The sequence below is a fragment of the Rhamphochromis longiceps genome, linkage group LG22, assembly GCF_057381845.1.
Source record: "Rhamphochromis longiceps isolate RC_006_pf linkage group LG22, R_longiceps_female_GT1.1, whole genome shotgun sequence".
NCBI lineage: Eukaryota > Metazoa > Chordata > Actinopteri > Cichliformes > Cichlidae > Rhamphochromis > Rhamphochromis longiceps.
The window spans coordinates 30,129,299-30,146,815 of record NC_140577.1 but is presented as its reverse complement, the minus strand read 5'-3'; the positions used below and the strand labels follow the sequence as shown (position 1 = coordinate 30,146,815).

The following is a 17,517-nucleotide window of genomic DNA, read 5'->3' as shown; positions in this document are numbered from 1 at the left end:
GAATACTGAGTTGCATCCCAAGAACACCATACCTACTGTGAAGCATGGGAGTGGAAACATCATGCTATGGGGCTGTTTTTCTGCCAAGGGGACAGGACGACTGATCCGTGTTAAGGACAGAATGAATGGGGCCATGTATCGTGAGATTTTGAGCCAAAACCTCCTTCCATCAGTGAGAACTTTGAAGATGAAACGAGGCTGGGTCTTCCAACATGACAATGATCCAAAACACACCGCCCGGGCAACAAAGGAGTGGCTCCGTAAGAAGCATTTGAAAGTCCTGGAGTGGCCTAGCCAGTCTCCAGACCTCAACCCCATAGAAAATCTGTGGCGGGAGTTGAAAGTCCGTGTTGCTCGGCGACAGCCCCAAAACATCACTGCTCTCGAGAAGATCTGCATGGAGGAATGGGCCAAAATACCAGCTACTGTGTGTGCAAACCTGGTAAAGACCTATAGTAAACGTTTGACCTCTGTTATTGCCAACAAAGGTTATGTTACAAAGTATTGAGTTGTATTTTTGTTATTGACCAAATACTTATTTTCCACCCTGATTTACGAATAAATTCTTTACAAATCCTACCATGTGGATTCATGGATTTTTTTTTCACATTCTGTCTCTCACAGTTGAAGTGTACCTCTGGTGCAAATTACTGACCTCTGTCATCATTTTAGGTGGGGGAACTTGCACAATTGGTGGCTGACTAAATACTTTTTTGCCCCACTGTATTTGGAATTATTAGCAGAAATTTCGATTTCATTTGCTATCAGTGCTATTGGGTGTAATGTGTTACAAAGTAACAAAGTAACACACAATCACATATAAACATCAAACAAACTTTCTAGTTGTTTCTTTTTAACTTCCTGTGCTACAATCAGCTGATTTCAGCTCATGTGAGGGAGGAGGGAAAAGGTGGGTCTACAGTGGAGATATGGAAACTGTACAAAAAGGCAACAACACTATGGTGAAGTGAAAAGTGTATCCAGGACTGCACTATACAGCGAAATCTGCTGTTGAAAGAATTCTTGCATTTTTAGAAGCCTTGTACAAAACAAACTTACACAAATATAAATCTAATTCCAATTTGCATGTCATTACTAGAACAAGTGAGGCACTGCAGATAGGTAGAGTACATCAATGTGGGTAATTGGGTAACATTGCTATAAATGATGTGCCTCTCAGATACAAAATTCACTGCTTTTCTTGGAATTCTGAGATAATAAATTAAAAGTAAATGTTCAGTATAAGTATACTAGACACAACTACAGGTACATGTGTGATGTGATGTGTTTTGCTGTTAATTAGGTGAATTTACCCTTTAAAGAGTCAGAAATAGCTTCAAAGAGCAGCTTCGCTTTGATCTTGCAAATTAATTAATGTGATTGCTTAATGGTTCACAAGCCCACTGTTCAAATAGTCTTTAAAATAAAGTACTACATTTGTGAGGTATTATAGCTTGGATAGAGACAAAGACGCAACATTAAAATGAATACAAGCTATTTCTATTTTTTATTATTAGTAGTAGTATAATTGGTATTCTGTTTGTATTTTTGTCCTGCTGTGGCTTTGTGCTCACGGTTGCTCTTATTGGCACGATCATGGTTGAAACATGTATAGTAACTCCAACATGATTTCCATGCATGTTTAAATAGATGGCTGACATGCAGCTGACACTGGTTTAGCTAAAACAGGCTTTTGTTAGGATGAGATTAATATATGAAGCACCCCCCCTCTCCCCTGTCTGTAGGACTGAGGGTCCTAATGCACACACACAAACAAATGCACACACACCACCTTGTCACAACTCTTTTTTAGCTCTCATCTGAAATGAGAACATGCCCTGGGCTGTGCTGGGAGAATGGAAGTCAAAGACTGAAAAAGAAAAGGGGAAAAAAAGAGAGATAGAGGGACGGGGAAGGAAATAAAAGAAAAAAAGCCAAAGGGGAGAACACAGAGTGATAAAAGGCCAAACCAGGAGAGGAGAAGGGGGAGAAAGAGAGAGACTGAAAGTGAAAGAGAACACGACAGGGGCTGTGGATCAGCCTGGAGGGTCAGCGGTGTGAAAGAGTTGTAGTTCATTGTAACGTCTCGACCTCTTCCACCACCCCCCGAACCCATCCGCGACCACGGTGTCCAGCCCGCCTCCTCCCACCAGGTCCCTCCAGCAGCTATTTAACATGGAAATTGATTTAAACAGAGGCTGAGATATCCGCAGTGGGACCTGAGGACAGGTGCCTCCAGTCAGCAGAGAAGAAGCTAATGAGAGGTGAGAGACCTGAGCAGAGCTAACAAGGAAAGCAGCAAGCACAATGAGACAGGAGAGGAGAGACAGAAATTAGAGAGGAGGGAGCGCAGAATGGGGAAGAAATTGAAGTAAAATTGGAGAGAAATGAGGGAGTCGAAATTTTATAATTTCCAACTCGAGCTCCCTGCAGCCAACTGCAAGACGTGAAATAAATAAATAAAGAAATGAGTGACAGAGGTGTGTGTTTGTATGGGAGTGTATGTGTGGATGCGGAGCTACACTCTGTAGGTTACCAGTATATTCAAGTCAAATAACACAAGTCTTTTCCCATATTTTTTATATGTTACTTTATTTTCATTTTCAAAGTTATACCTCCAATATTACAAAAGAAATAAACAAGAAAAAAATATTGGCTGATGTAGGAATTCAAAAAGTTCAAATTCCATATTTCTTATTATGTATGTAATATATTAGAGATAGGGTGAGGAGTTCAGCCATCCAGGAGGGGCTCAGAGTAAAGCCGCTGCTCCTCCACATCGAAAGGAGCCAGTTGAGGTGGTTCAGGCATCTGACAAGGATGCCTCCTGGGCGCTTGCTAGGTGAGGTGTTTCGGGCATGTCCCACCGGGAGGAGGCCCTGGACATGTGGAGAGATTATATCTCTCAGCTGGCCTGGGAACGCCTTGGCGTTCCCCTGGACAAGCTGGAGGAGGTGGCTGGGGAGAGGGAGGTCCGGACTTCTCTGCTTAGGCTGCTGCCCCCGTGACTCAGCCCCAGATAAGCGGAAAAAGATGGGTGGATAATATATAAGAATATACATAAACTATATTATACCTCTGGTCATTTCAATTATGTAAACTCTCCTTTTGATGTTGGACTTTACAGTTTTATTAAATCTGGACATTTTGTTTATCTCAACATTTGTGTAGTGTTTGAACATATCTCACAAAAGTTTGATCAAGATAGCAATTATAATAAGCTATGAGACAAAGACCTATTCTTCACTAAACTGCTCGCTAACGTGTATTAAACAGCATGCATTAATTTTTGTTTTATAATGATAAAACTTCATAATAATTTGCTTTCACACCTGTGTTATGATTTTATCCCATGTAAAATGCTACGTTCAGATGAAGAGACTGGAGTTTTGATATTTGTGCATTTTATGTCATAATTTATTTCTGATAGTTCCTCCAAATATTTAATCTGTGAGTACTTCAGTGTACGGCCTTCTCTTTCACAGTCACAGCCTTCTTCTCCTTATATACTGAAACTGCGCCGTGCTGTACTATTTCTTTTATTAACAATTAACAAAGATGTTTTTCACTTCTGTTAGAAACCATTACGTTGTCTGCATAAAGTAATATTTTATGTTCTTCCCCAGTCTGGTCTTGTCTTGCTGATAAATATTTCAGATGGTGTTCCATTAACTCTTACTCTAGCACTTGTCTGATTGTACATGTTGTTGTTTTTTAATATTTAAGTACATTAACTACATTTAAATACTTATGATACATAAGCATGTGATGAAAGCAGTATTTGTCATGACCCTGTGCCTTCTCGGCTGACTCTGTATGGCTACAAGTGCTTTTGTTGTGCTGCATCTCTCTCTCTCCCCTGCACTGCGCTCTACCGGGGCGGAGTCGTGACGGCTCCAGCCCCTGGCTCGGACACCTGCAAGCAATCATCTCACTCACTTCTTAAGGCGGCTGCTGCGAGTGCTTCCTCGCTGGATTATTGTGTAACACTCGTCAGTGTCATCACCTATCTGAGCCGTTTTTCGAGTTTCTGTCGTGCCACTACTTACCTGCCTTTCCTCTCTGTGCCAGGATTCTCGCCAGCCTGAGGACCGCCGTTGGTGAGCTAAAGCCGGAGTCCGAGCTACCTGAGCTTCAGTGGATTTTGTACATAGCCCTCTTCTTCCCGTGCCTGTGCTTCCCGGAGACCCTCTTCCTGTGCGAATATATACGGGTGAGGGGACCCGTATATATTCGCACCTGGTGTCTGTGTGTGTAAATAAATCACGAACTTAAGTGACGGTCTGCCTCCGAGTCCCTCCTGAGCCTGACAGAATAATCCAGCCACCGCTATGGACTCAGCAGGCCCAGCCTCGGCAGCGACAGCCCCCATGTCTCTGGAGGAGCTTCTGCACCGACACGAACAAATGCTGGTGAAGCTCAGCGGAGACGTGGCGTCTCTAACGCAGGCCTTCGCCCAACGGATTCCGCTGGCCGAGGACCAGCCTCCCGCGGCCCCTCCCCAGGTAACGCACGCTCCTGCCGTCACTACAACAGCCACAGCTACCCAGGCTGCTAGCGCGGTAGCGTCAGTAGCCTCCGCGGTTTCGCTGGATAAGCTTTTGCCTTCACCTGAGGCTTTTTCTGGGGAGATGGGAAAATGTGCGGGATTTTTGTTGCAGTGTTCTATGCACTTTCAATTACTGCCCCATGTGTTTGTTTCTGACGGGGTTAAGATCGCTTACGTCACCCAGCTACTATGTGATCGAGCCCTGGCCTGGGCCCAGGCCCAGCTGCAGGCTTGCCCCGGAATGTCTTATGACGACTTCCTGTCGCGCTTCAAGTCGGTGTTTGATAAAGGCTCTAGTACGGAGGCAGCTGGCTATCGTTTGATTAATCTGAAGCAAGGTAAGCGAAGCATGGCTGACTTTTCTGTTGATTTCTGGACTCTAGCTGCACAGACCAAATGGGGACCTGAGGCCCTGAAGACCACTCTGTTAAATAATATCCGCGAAGAGCTCAAGGATGAGATAATGATGCGGGAGCTTCCTGCTTCTCTAAATGCTTTGATGTCCCTGTGTATTCAGGTGGATGATCGCCTGCGGGCGCGCCAGAGCTCACGAAGACAGCAGTTTCGCGAGCCCCTGGCTTTTCGGAAGCCCCAACCCGACGCACGGGAGGCTAGAGCTTTTGGAACTGAGGAGGAGGTACCCATGCAGCTGGGAGGTTCTCGACTCACCCCTGCGGAGCGACAACGCCGGTTTTCCGCGGGTGAGTGTCTGTATTGCGGTCGCAAGGGGCATTACATCTCTGCCTGCCCGGCGCTGGCAAAAGGAGGCGCCCGCCAGTAATTGAGAGGGTACTGGTGGGCGACCTGTCCAGCAACAAGCCTCTTCCCCGTCTCTTGCTGCCTGCTAAACTCACCCTCCGGTCGTTGTCCCATTCCCTCTCTGTGTTAATTGACTCTGGTGCAGAACAGAATTTCATTGATGCGTCGCTAGTTTCCAAGCTCAGCATTGGCACACGACCACTGCCTCATCCTCTCCGCGTGTCCGCCCTGTCTGGTCACCGGTTGCCTGACATAACGCACGTCACCCTACCTGTCACACTCACTCTCTCCGGTAACCACGTTGAGAACGTTTGTTTCTGTGTGTTTAAGGCTCCAGTAACCCCGCATGTACTAGGTTATCCATGGCTTTCACAACACAACCCACACATCGACTGGAAGAAGGAGCAAGTTATGGGGTGGGGTGTGGGCTGCCACATGACCTGCCTTCGGGCCGCCACGCCATCTGCTCCCTCTCCCCCCCCCCCCCCCGGGAAGCCTTCAAAGTCACTGGAGCTGTCTTCGGTTCCTTCCGTCTATCATGACCTCGCAGCAGTTTTTAGTAAGGATGAGGCGGGCTCGCTTCCACCACACCGGCCCTATGACTGTGCCATTGATCTTCTCCCTGGGGCGCCTCTCCCCTCTGGCCGCCTCTACAGCCTCACACAGCCCGAAAGGGAAACCATGGAGAGATACGTCAACGACTCTCTGGCTGCTGGGTTAATTCGCCCGTCATCCTCCCCCGTGGGGGCAGGTTTCTTCTTTGTTGCAAAGAAAGACAAGACGCTCCGGCCATGTATTGATTACCGCGGCCTCAACAAGATCACAGTAAAGAACAAGTACCCTCTTCCCCTCCTTAATTCTGCTTTCGAACTACTCCAGGGGGCCACGGTGTTCAGCAAACTGGACCTGCGAAACGCTTACCACCTGGTGAGGATCCGGGAGGGAGATGAGTGGAAGACCGCTTTCAACACTCATATCGGACACTATGAGTATCTCGTCATGCCCTTTGGCTTAACCAATGCGCCCGCGGTCTTCCAGGCCCTTGTTAACGATGTTCTGAGGGATTTTATTAATCGATGTGCCTTTGTGTACCTTGATGATATTCTCATTTTCTCTAAGTCCCAGGCGGAGCACGAGAGTCACGTGAGGCAGGTCCTGCAGCGCCTCCTGGAGAACCGGTTGTTCGTGAAAGCGGAGAAATGTGAATTTCACGTTGACACGGTGGCCTTCCTTGGCTATATCATCTCTCAGGGGGATCTCAAACCTGACCCCGAGAAGGTCCGGGCCGTGGTGGACTGGCCTCAACCGCCGAACCGCCAGCAACTCCGACAGTTCCTAGGATTCGCCAACTTCCACCGACGCTTCATAAAGGACTACAGTAAGATCGCCTCACCTCTCACTGCGCTTACCTCTCCCAAAGTTCCTTTTCAGTGGGACCTCTCTGCTCAGGAGGCCTTTTCCCTACTAAAGGAGAAGTTCACTACCGCCCCCATCCTCCGTCAGCCCAACCTCAGGCAACCGTTCGTGGTGGAGGTGGATGCTTCGGACTCTGGAGTGGGAGCAGTTCTGTCTCAACGATTTGAAGGTACGCTCCATCCCTGTGCATTTTCTCGTCGTCTCTCATCCGCAGAACAGAACTACGGCATCGGTGATCGGGAGCTGCTAGCGGTCAAACTGGCCCTGGAGGAGTGGAGGCACTGGCTTGAGGGCGCGGAACACCCGTTCATCGTGTGGACCGACCATAAGAACCTTGAGTACATCCGGTCCGCCAAACGCCTAAATTCACGACAAGCCAGGTGGGCCCTCTTCTTCACAAGATTCAATTTCACCATCACTTACAGACCAGGGTCGTGCAACGTGAAGCCCGATGCACTCTCCCGTCAGTTTTCCAGTACGGAAGGAGACTCCGATCCAGAACCGATTCTTCCAGCTACCTGTGTTATTGGAGCTGTCACATGGGAGATCGAAGCTCTCGTGCGCGAGGCCCAGGATACTGACCCGGGGACGGGCCCCCCTGGTCGGTTGTTTGTCCCTGCTGCTGTCCGACCTCAGGTACTCCACTGGGGCCACACTGCCCGGTTCACCTGTCATCCAGGAGCCCGCCGCACCATCACCTTCCTCCAGCGGTTTTTCTGGTGGCCCACCTTGGACAAAGACGCCAGGGAGTACGTTATGGCGTGCACCACGTGTGCCCGGAACAAACGTCCCAACCGACCACCCGCCGGGCTTCTTCAACCACTCCCCACGCCAGGACGGCCATGGTCTCACATAGCGCTGGACTTCGTTACGGTGCTCCCACCGTCATCTGGTAACACCACCATCCTCACTATTGTTGACCGTTTTTCTAAGTCTGCTCATTTCATCGCCCTCCCCAAGCTCCCTACAGCCCTGGAGACCGCCCAGCTGCTCACCACCCACGTCTTCCGGCTTCATGGCATTCCGATGGACATCGTTTCCGACCGGGGACCCCAATTTACCTCTCGGGTTTGGAAGGAGTTCTGCATGCAGATCGGCGCCGCGGTCAGTCTCTCTTCGGGCTTCCACCCTCAGAGCAATGGACAGGCCGAGCGTACCAACCAAGAGCTCGAAGCGGCACTCCGCTGTGTCGTCTCTCTCAACCAGGCCACTTGGAGCGAGCAGCTCCCCTGGATTGAGTACGCCCACAACTGCCTGACCTCTTCAGCCACTGGACTGTCGCCGTTCGAAGCCTCATTGGGCTACCAACCACCCCTGTTCCCGGCCGTGGAGGGTGAGCATGCCGTCCCATCGGTACAACATCATTTCCGCAGGTGCCGCCGGGCCTGGCGGTCCACCCGAGCCGCTCTGCTGCGGACGGCGGAGCGCAATAAAGAGATCGCTGACCGCCACCGGATCCCTGCGCCTGCCTATACAGTTGGGCAACAGGTATGGCTCTCCTCACGCTTTGTTCCCCTTCGTGCAGAGTCAAAGAAACTTTCCCCGGCTTTCATCGGTCCGTTCGAGATTGAGGCCCTGGTCAAGCCGGTATCCGTCCGTCTGAAGCTGCCTCGCAATATGCGTATCCATAATGTTTTCCATGTCTCCCAGGTCAAGCCCGTGCTCTCCAGCCCGTTGTGCCCTCCTTCCGGGCCCCCTCCGCCCGCCCGGCTCGTGGATGGGCAGGAAGTGTTTAACATCACCCGCATTATGGACTCGCGGGGGCGGGGCGTCCAGTACCTGGTGGACTGGGAGGGCTACGGGCCAGAGGAACGTTCCTGGGTGTCCCGGTCGGCGGTTCTGGCTCCTGGTCTGCTCCGCGAGTTTCACCGGCGGCATCCGGGTAAGCCGGGTGGGTCGCCGAGGGGCTCCCGTTGAGGGGGGGGGGGTACTGTCATGACCCTGTGCCTTCTCGGCTGACTCTGTATGGCTACAAGTGTTTTTGTTGTGCTGCATCTCTCTCTCTCCCCTGCACTGCGCTCTACCGGGGCGGAGTCATGACGGCTCCAGCCCCTGGCTCAGACACCTGCAAGCAATCATCTCACTCACTTCTTAAGGCGGCTGCTGAGAGTGCTTCCTCGCTGGATTATTGTGTAACACTCGTCAGTGTCATCACCTATCTGAGCCGTTTTTCGAGTTTCTGTCGTGCCACTACTTACCTGCCTTTTCCTCTCTGTGCCAGGATTCTCGCCAGCCTGAGGACCGCCGTTGGTGAGCTAAAGCCGGAGTCCGAGCTACCTGAGCTTCAGTGGATTTTGTACATAGCCCTCTTCTTCCCGTGCCTGTGCTTCCCGGAGACCCTCTTCCTGTGCCCCCTCACCTGTATATATTCGCACCTGGTGTGTGTGTGTGTGTGTGTGTGTGTGTGTGTAAATAAATCACGAACTTAAGTGACGGTCTGCCTCCGAGTCCCTCCTGAGCCTGACAGTATTAAATATAAATGGCCTTGATAGTTGATGAAATGCTTTTCCTGGAAGTCCCATGATTTAAGAATAAGCTGCTTTAATTAAATAAGCTTTAAATGTGTGTGTGGGGGAGTTGGAGCCAGTTACAATGGGACAAGAGGCGGGGCACACTCTGGACAGTGTGCCAGTGTGTGGCGGAGCTAACACATGAGACAGACAACCATTCACACTCACGTTCACACCTATGGGAAATTTTGAATCACCAGTTAATCCCCCTAATTCCATGTCTTTGGACTGTGGGAGGAAGCCACCCATGCAAACACGGGGAGAACATACAAACTTTACATAGAATGGTCCTTCTAACCACCGTGCTGCTCTAATTCTATTTATTTTATTCTATTTTTTCCTGATATTTGACACTTGGTTTAGTGGTTACTTTTTTAAAAGTGCCTTTTAAATAAAGTTGGCTTGGAAAATATGTCAGCCATGACGTTTGGCTCTCCATTATTCCAACATACAGTATGAGCTGTACTTGCTGTAGTGTGGCTCTTGCCTTCTTCCTTGACTACTTGCTAAAGATTATTCCTTGAAGGACTGCCATGAGAGGAATAAATAGAAATGCATGAAAAGCTCTCCCTGCAAATGTTAGAACACACTCCAGCATGAGGGACTCTTAGGCACAAGAGCTTTACAACATTTTAGGAACTGCTTGTAACTAAGTAGAAACATTTAACCCTGAGTTGCTTGAAGCTGCAATCACACCAGGGAAAACAGTGGTTGGATATCACTGCATGACCGAAATTAGTAGCATTCTGATGATTAACTGTCTTAAATCAGCCAAAATTGCTAATCTGCTGGGGTCTGCACATGGAGAAATTCACGGTAACTACTTACCGTGAAGGTCCTGTGAAACCTTCAAATATAAGGTTTCACCAGAACCTCATATTTGAAACAGAACTCCAAAAATTTACCCACAACTAAGGATGTAGTTTCCATCCTGCAGCAACTAGTTCAAAATGCAAAAATGACAGCAAAACGATATAGGCACAGGCTTGCTGCATTCATATAGGACAATAAGCAGAATGAAACTAGTTGGCAACCAGCCGAGGCAACCCCCTGTTGCAAAGCAACATGTTGCAACAGTTCAGATTGATTTACAACCTGGTAGCAATCCGTCTGCCTTTGTAAATAGGATGGCCAATATTTGCAAACTGACTATCCATCACAGGATTACTGAGCAAAAATGGATAACGTTCAGTTTTTCAACTGTTTTGCTTATTTTGCCAAAAATTCCCTTGACACTGCTATTTTAAAAGAAAAGTAGTGTTACATTTTACAATTGTGTTGGTTTTCCCTACTGCTATCTGAACAGATGGTCAGCCAGTCTTTGTAATCTGAGTACTATATGCTGGAGAGTAGTAGTAATTTCTAGGCTTGTGACTACAAGACGTAAAAAAAACGTAGTTCTTAAACGGTGAACTCACAGTAACATGGCTGACTCGCACCGTGCCCTCCACAGGCCCTGAACAATGCACGCCTGACTCTGGTTCGCTGTGTCTCGGCATCTCAAGTCCTCTCTCGTGCACTCTCTCATTCACACGGGCATTTTTGGCGAGTACAATGAGGTTTGCGTTTTTTGCATTTTGTCGCTTATTTGGAGCAACTTTTAGAAACAGTGACACTGAATTCTCACATGCATTACAGATTTGTTAATTACTTAACACCGCATTTTCCACTGAGGAAGTGTTAGAGTTCTGTGCCTAGACGCTGTTAGCGATCGCACTACTTGTGTGTGCTGTGCCTAAGTCCAAATGAAGCCCACCAGTTTAACCACACTCGGCCACAGAACGCAGTGATCACGCTCATCGAACAAGCTGGAAAATGAACCTTGCCTGGGCCCAGTGCACTCGCTTGCCATCGGAAGCTGCAACCATGATAGCACAGCTAAATTTACAGGTTGGGTTCATGAATGTGTTAAAAAGGTGCAGGAAAAATTGCACACTTTATTGGATCCCTTGACCTACTCTTGACAATTTGGGTAATAACATGTAATTTCTGTTAACTGCTGCGCTCATTTAGCATTGATTGCAAAATAGCCACGGAGCCGGGTTTAGTTCATCAAAGCTCCTGACTCGCTGCCGTTTCAAACAAGTTTAGTTTTCATTTTTCTGCTCAAGGAAGTGACTGAAATGGCTAAATGGAGGCTGAAGCATTACTGGTACACTTTTGACAGCTCCAAACAGGGAAAAACATGAACAGGTCTCGTAATAAGCAGTGACTTAGAGTTCTAAATACCCTCTTCTAACTTCACTTGAACTTACTTCACAGCGAGCTTCAGGCACGGATGCATCTGCACAATCGGCTCTGCTACTGCGCTGAGACAAAGCCGAGTAACTTCATTATTTTTGATTGAAATCAGACGTGACAAAGCAGCATGAGGACATGACAAGCTGTAATGGTTTGAGCACTCGCTGTTTCCCCTCCACTCCGTACCTGAGCTGTCTGTACATTAAAGAGAAAGCTGACTTCAGTAAAGCTCGAGTCTTATTGATCTCTGCCTGCCACTCGGGAAATGTAAGAATTCAACATGTGAACACGCCGCGCAAGCTTGCACAAAACACACGCGGGTTTGAATATCAATGGGATTAGTGAAAGGTCTGGCTGTCGCAAGCCTTCAGATTGTAAACTACACTAAAAGACGGCCATGCTGCTCTTTAGATGTAATGTCGCAGTTTGATAAATGTTCTTTAGGAAACACGACAGGTATGGCATTTTCTGAGGATAGCTTCCCCTGTAGAGAAGGAAAGGCGCTCTTCATTCTCTCTCTGTGTTCCTACAGAAAAAAAATGATATATGCATACACACCGAGGCTGTTCTCTTTGGCTTTCATTAGTAAACAACCCAAGATGTTCTTCCAGGCTCTTTCTCACACACATGCACACTCACGCTCACACAAACAGACATGCAGCCTTGCTCTTGAGTATCCCATCCTTCACTGCATCATCTTGTAAGTATTCCATGGCAACCATTTCAAAAGTAAGATTCATCCACTTTATATAGCTGGCCTAGTTTGTCTCCTCCAGCCCCCGCTGAGCACTGCCATCCACGATGACGACTGGGCGCTGTGCAGACTACACGGAGCAGGAGAGAAGGGGGACAAAATCCCTATGCAAACACCAACATTTAGTCTTGAAAGTTCTGCGTTCTACTTAATAAAGCCTTTGAGAGACCTACATAAAAGTGAGTCTATTTTAATATGAAAGTACGTTTGAGTGGTGAAGCTGCAGATGCACCTAAGATGGGTTCTTTGAAAAAGAAAAATGAAAGCATTGTGAGGTGATGAGATAGAACTTGGATGAACTGAGCTTCCAGGTCAGAAAATCAAAGTCAGCGACTTGCAGGTTTCAGAAACATGTCCAGTTACGTAGTCTCCAGGAAAACTGACTTGGCTCACTTTCCTGATCAGCTTATGATTACAGACGCTGTTTGCAACTGTAACTGGCTCCAAAATGATCTTTATTTAATAAATGATGATCACAATTAGTGTTCAGACAGATGAGGACACAGGGTGTGTATGAAGGCTAACTGTCCTTAGTTTCTCGGTCAGTTCCACACCCTTGGTCATCATGTCCAGATTGAAAACAGCAGGACAACAATGGTGAAAATGCTCAGCTCAAGGCTTCACAACAGGTGGCCCATCATGGTTGTATACCTTATATAGACCCATCCGGCATAACATAATAAGCACTGACAGGTGAAGATAATAACATTGATTATCTCTTTATCATGGCACATGTTAGTGGGTGGGATATGTTAGGGGGCAAGTGAACATTTCGTCCTTGAAGTTGGAAAACTGGGCGAGCATAAGGATTTGAGGGCCAAATTATGATAGCTAGACGATCACACTGTCTCCAAAACTGCAGCTCTTATGGGGTGTTCCCAGTCTGCACTGGTCAGCATCTATTAAAAGCGGTCCAAGGAAGAAACATTGGTGAACCAGTGACAGGGTCATGGGCACCTAAGGCTCACTGACGCACATGAGCAGCAAAGTCTGGCCCGTGTGGTCTGATCCAACAGACGAGCTACTGTAGAGGAAAGACTCAAAGCTGGTCACAAAGATTCCTCTTATATCTGGTTCTTACATGCAGCTGTGTCTTGATGCGTTATGTCCACTTTATGGGTCTTTGCGTTCACATCTGCTTTAAGAATGCACGCATCTCAATTCTGTCACAATTTGATCCAATCTGAGTGCAAATGTTTACAAGTTGAGGGTGAATGGCTGACTTATCAACAGAAAAGGTGCATGCAAGGTCAAAGGAAGCATCGCTGGTATATCAACTATTTTTCTAGCACCTGGAACAGTGTGGCTACCACCATGAATGTTCATGTGTTTATAGACCACTTTGCATTTAATCATTAGTTATTAACCTCTTACTCTGCAGTGCAAAGTCTTTTGTCCCATCTCCCTCCTCCCACCCCAGCAAATAGCTGCCCCTGCCTGAGCCTGGTTCTGCTGCAGGCTACTTCCTGTTAAAAGGTATGTTTTCCTTCCCACTGTTGCCAAGTGCTTGCCCACGGGTTGCTTGACTGTTGTGGTTTTCTCTGTACAGGGTGGGCCATTTATATGGATACACCGTAATAACATGGGAATGGTTGGTGATATTAAAGTCCTGTTTGTGGCACATTAGTATATGTGAGGGGGCAAACTCCTCCAGATGGGTGGTGACCATGGTGGTCATTTAGAAGTCGGCCATCTTGGATACACCTTTTTTTTCAATAGGAAGAGGGCCATGTGACACATCAAACTTATTGGTAATGTCACAAGAAAAACAATGGTGTGCTTGGTTTCAACGTAACTTTATTCTTTCATGAGTTATTTACAAGTTTCTCTTTGTTCACAGCCATTGACATGTCGAAGAGGTTAACACGTGACGAGCGGATCGAAATTGTGTTGATATCTGGTGAACGCAGTAACCGGGTCATTGCAGCAGATTTCAATGTAAGACACCCTACCAGACCACCCATCTCCCATGCTACAGTTAGCAAACTGCTTGCTAAGTTTTGTGAAACTGGTTCAGTGTTGGATTTGCCAAGATGTGCACGCAAGAAAACTGTCAGTAATGAAGAAACATCAGTGGCTGTCCTAGCTTCATTCAGCAAGAGCCCACACTAGCACTCGGCGCATGTCACTGGAGAGTGGCATTAGTCGAACATCCCTTCGGCAGATATTACCTACTCACAAATGGCACCCTTACAAACTCCAGCTACTGCAGCATCTCAACGAGGATGACCCAGATCGGCGCACAGAATTTGCAGAATGGGCAAAACAAAAATTGGAACAGGACCCTCAGTTCACGCAGATTTTGTTCAGTGATGAGGCAAACTTTTATGTGAATGGTGAAGTTAACAAACAAAACCACCGCTATTGGTCTGAAATTGCTACATGATGATGTGTTTCCCTCTTTATGCACTGAAGCTGGCACGTTCCCTGAGTTTTTCCAGCAAGATGGTGCACCACCACATTATGGGTTCCAGGTCCGAGCATTCCTAGATGAACAGTTTCCTGGAAAGTGGATTGGTCGTCATGGGCCAGTTGAATGGCCCCCAAGGTCTCCCGATCTGACCCCCTTAGACTTTTATCTTTGGGATCATCTGAAGGCAATTGTCTATGGTGTGAAGATACGAGATGTGCAGCACCTGAAACTACGGATACTGGATGCCTGTGCTGGCATTTCTCCTGCGGTGTTGCTATCAGTGTGTGAAGAGAGGGAGAAGTAGGGTTGCATTGACAATCCAACACAATGGGCAGCACATTGAACACATTTTATAAGTGTTCAGAAACTTGTAAATAACTCATGAAAGAATAAAGTTATATTGAAACCAAGCACACCATTGTTTTTCTTGTGACATTACCAATAAGTTTGATGTGTCACATGGCCCTCTTCCTATTGAAAAAACAAAAGTTGTATCCAAGATGGCCGACTTCTAAATGGCCACCATGGTCACCACCCATCTTGAGGAGTTTGCCCCCTCACATATACTAATGTGCCACAAACAGGACTTTAATATCACCAACCATTCCCATTTTATTATGGTGTATCCATATAAATGGCCCACCCTGTATTATCGTGGGGTCTTTATGTTACAATGTAAAGCGCCCTAAGGTGCCTGTCAACTACCCTCCGTTGTATACTTTTGAGGCCCATCATCTGAGCCTTTTTCTACCCATTTAACATGAACGTGAGGACACAGACTTATAGAAACCACTTGTACACATCTTCAATTCCCCTGAAACATCAATGACCCTCAGGGGTTCATCCCATCTCACTCCAAGCACCACCAGTCACCTAGATTATTGCCTTTGCTGAGGAAACAGCAGCTGATGTGTATCTGGAGGAGGCTGATTGTCACTGTCTTCACAGGCATCAGCGTGCGATGTTCCTCTGATGGTGTGAATCCGTCAGGACCAGAAGATTCAATCCAGCTGTCCAACATATCTGCCCACAGTATCTCCACCTCTAACACACACTCAGAGCATTTTAACACATCCACCCACCCTGAATAAGACAGGACGGTCTTGCCTCCTGTCTCTTGCTTATTCCATCCATCTTGTTCTCCCACATGTGATCACAGAGCGCCAGTTGACTATAAAGGCGGGCAGTATCCACGGGGCTGTGTGTGACACAGACAGCTGCAAGGAGATCACAGATGTCCACATGCACATTTTGCTTGTGTATAATGTCGAGGAAATTCACTTCACTTCCTTTTTGGCTGCATTTTCTACACTCATTTTCACAGGTCACATATACAGACAGGGTTTGCTTTTCTTTCTTGTTGGGGTCAAAACAATTTGATGACTGTATTTTGCTTGGGTTAGTAAATGTGCTTGCGTTACCCCCTCACGTCAAAAAGGACAGTTGAAGGACACAGGTCTTTTTGTCTCACTGCCTTTCTTCCACTCTCAGCTTCAACAGTAATGGCTCAGTAACACTAGAGTAAAGGCAGGTTGGCAACCTCTTTGCAATGAAAGGGAAAAGAAATCGGTGGTTGTTCAGTGATTGCACTTTTGTTGTAGGAGACTGGTTGCAAGAAGATTGCCGGGTGGGAGGCAAGTTGTCTCCAAACAATCACAGTCCAAGTTGGACTGACTGCACTCTCAGATAAGCTGCCAAACCTTTGCTTTCTAATTTATTAATGCAGACAGATTACCAACATGTTGCAATTAATTATTTGGGATAGGCACTCAAGTGATTGCCAGATGGTTGTATTCTGGTTAAGTTACTGTCCGGCAGCAGCTATGTCACCCTTTGTTTTGGCTGTATTCCATAGTGTGTCTTTTGTCCCGAGTCCCTCCCCTAACCTCCAACAGATCGCTGTTCCTCCCTGAGCACAGTTCTGCTGACGGTGTCTTCCTGTTAAAAGGGAGGTTTTCCGTCCCACTGACGCCAAGTGTTTGCTCATTAGGGTCTGATCTGATTGTTGGGGTTTCTCCTTTAACTTACAGTATAAAGCACATTGAGGTGACTGTTGCTGGGATTTGGCACTATTTAAGTAATTTAGAATTGAACTATTTGTTGAGTTATTTCTGTTTTAAATCTACAAGGTTCTAGTTTAAATCTGAGTGCACGAAGGTAATGGACGTTTTCAGTTCCATCAGTCACCATGTTATTAAAAATAACAAGGAATTGCCATCTTTACCCAGTTCAATCATAAATTACAGACTGATAGCAGTTTGTCTTTTTGCCATTTTATCACTGTCTTAACTCACCAAAGTATGAAAAACATAAACGGGCAACATTAGTTAGGAAACTATCAACAACACTCCTGAACTTGAAGAATGGAGTCTCTTAACTTACACAAGGTGAGGCAGCCTTTGAACAACAGACCTGCAAACTCACATACAGCTGCAGTTTTGTCACCAATCAAAGCACAGGAAATGGTCAATGTGTGGAAGACTTTATTTAATTAGGTAAAGTTAAAGTAATATAAAAGCACACTTGGCAATTTCTTCAACAACCACGCTCAAGCATCTATCTTAATAAAATTACCTGAGCTTTGTGAACTACACTATGTAGTGTTTGTAGTCGTGATTATATATACTGATTTATGATGTAGTTCAGATCCTGTTCATCTTTGAATTTGCTGTAAAGCCTGTTGAAGTGGCCCAATGTTTAGGTTTAATGTCCTTGCTTCCTCTGGTGCATCTTACAACCTGTGTGTTGCGAACATGTTACCGAAGTGCAGCTGTTCTGGGTAAAAATGCACATCTCTCTTTCATAGTTTATTTCTTTCATTAAACAGCAATGTGATCCAAATGCCGCCTTCTGTCAGATAGTTGCCGTCCAGTTC

General features: G+C 46.8%; 1 protein-coding gene across 3 annotated transcripts; it reads left to right on the top strand.

Moving 5' to 3' along the window:
- Positions 1–3,972: 3,972 nt before the first annotated feature.
- Positions 3,973–9,120, top strand: LOC146644300 (uncharacterized). 3 transcript variants are annotated; one of them, XR_014909403.1, is made up of 3 exons: positions 3,973–4,505; positions 8,375–8,865; positions 8,946–9,120. XR_014909403.1 is itself a non-coding variant. In XM_085396863.1 (3 exons), the coding sequence occupies exons 1-3, from the start codon at positions 4,332–4,334 to the stop codon at positions 8,960–8,962; spliced, it is 423 nt and encodes a 140-aa protein (XP_085252989.1). In that variant the 5' UTR covers positions 3,973–4,331; the 3' UTR covers positions 8,963–9,120. The 3 variants fall into 3 exon arrangements, 2 of the variants coding, with proteins under 2 accessions (XP_085252989.1, XP_085252990.1); XM_085396863.1 differs by having other exon boundaries at positions 8,375–8,606; XM_085396864.1 differs by lacking the exon at positions 3,973–4,505 and adding an exon at positions 8,029–8,212 and having other exon boundaries at positions 8,375–8,606.
- Positions 9,121–17,517: the final 8,397 nt, after the last annotated feature.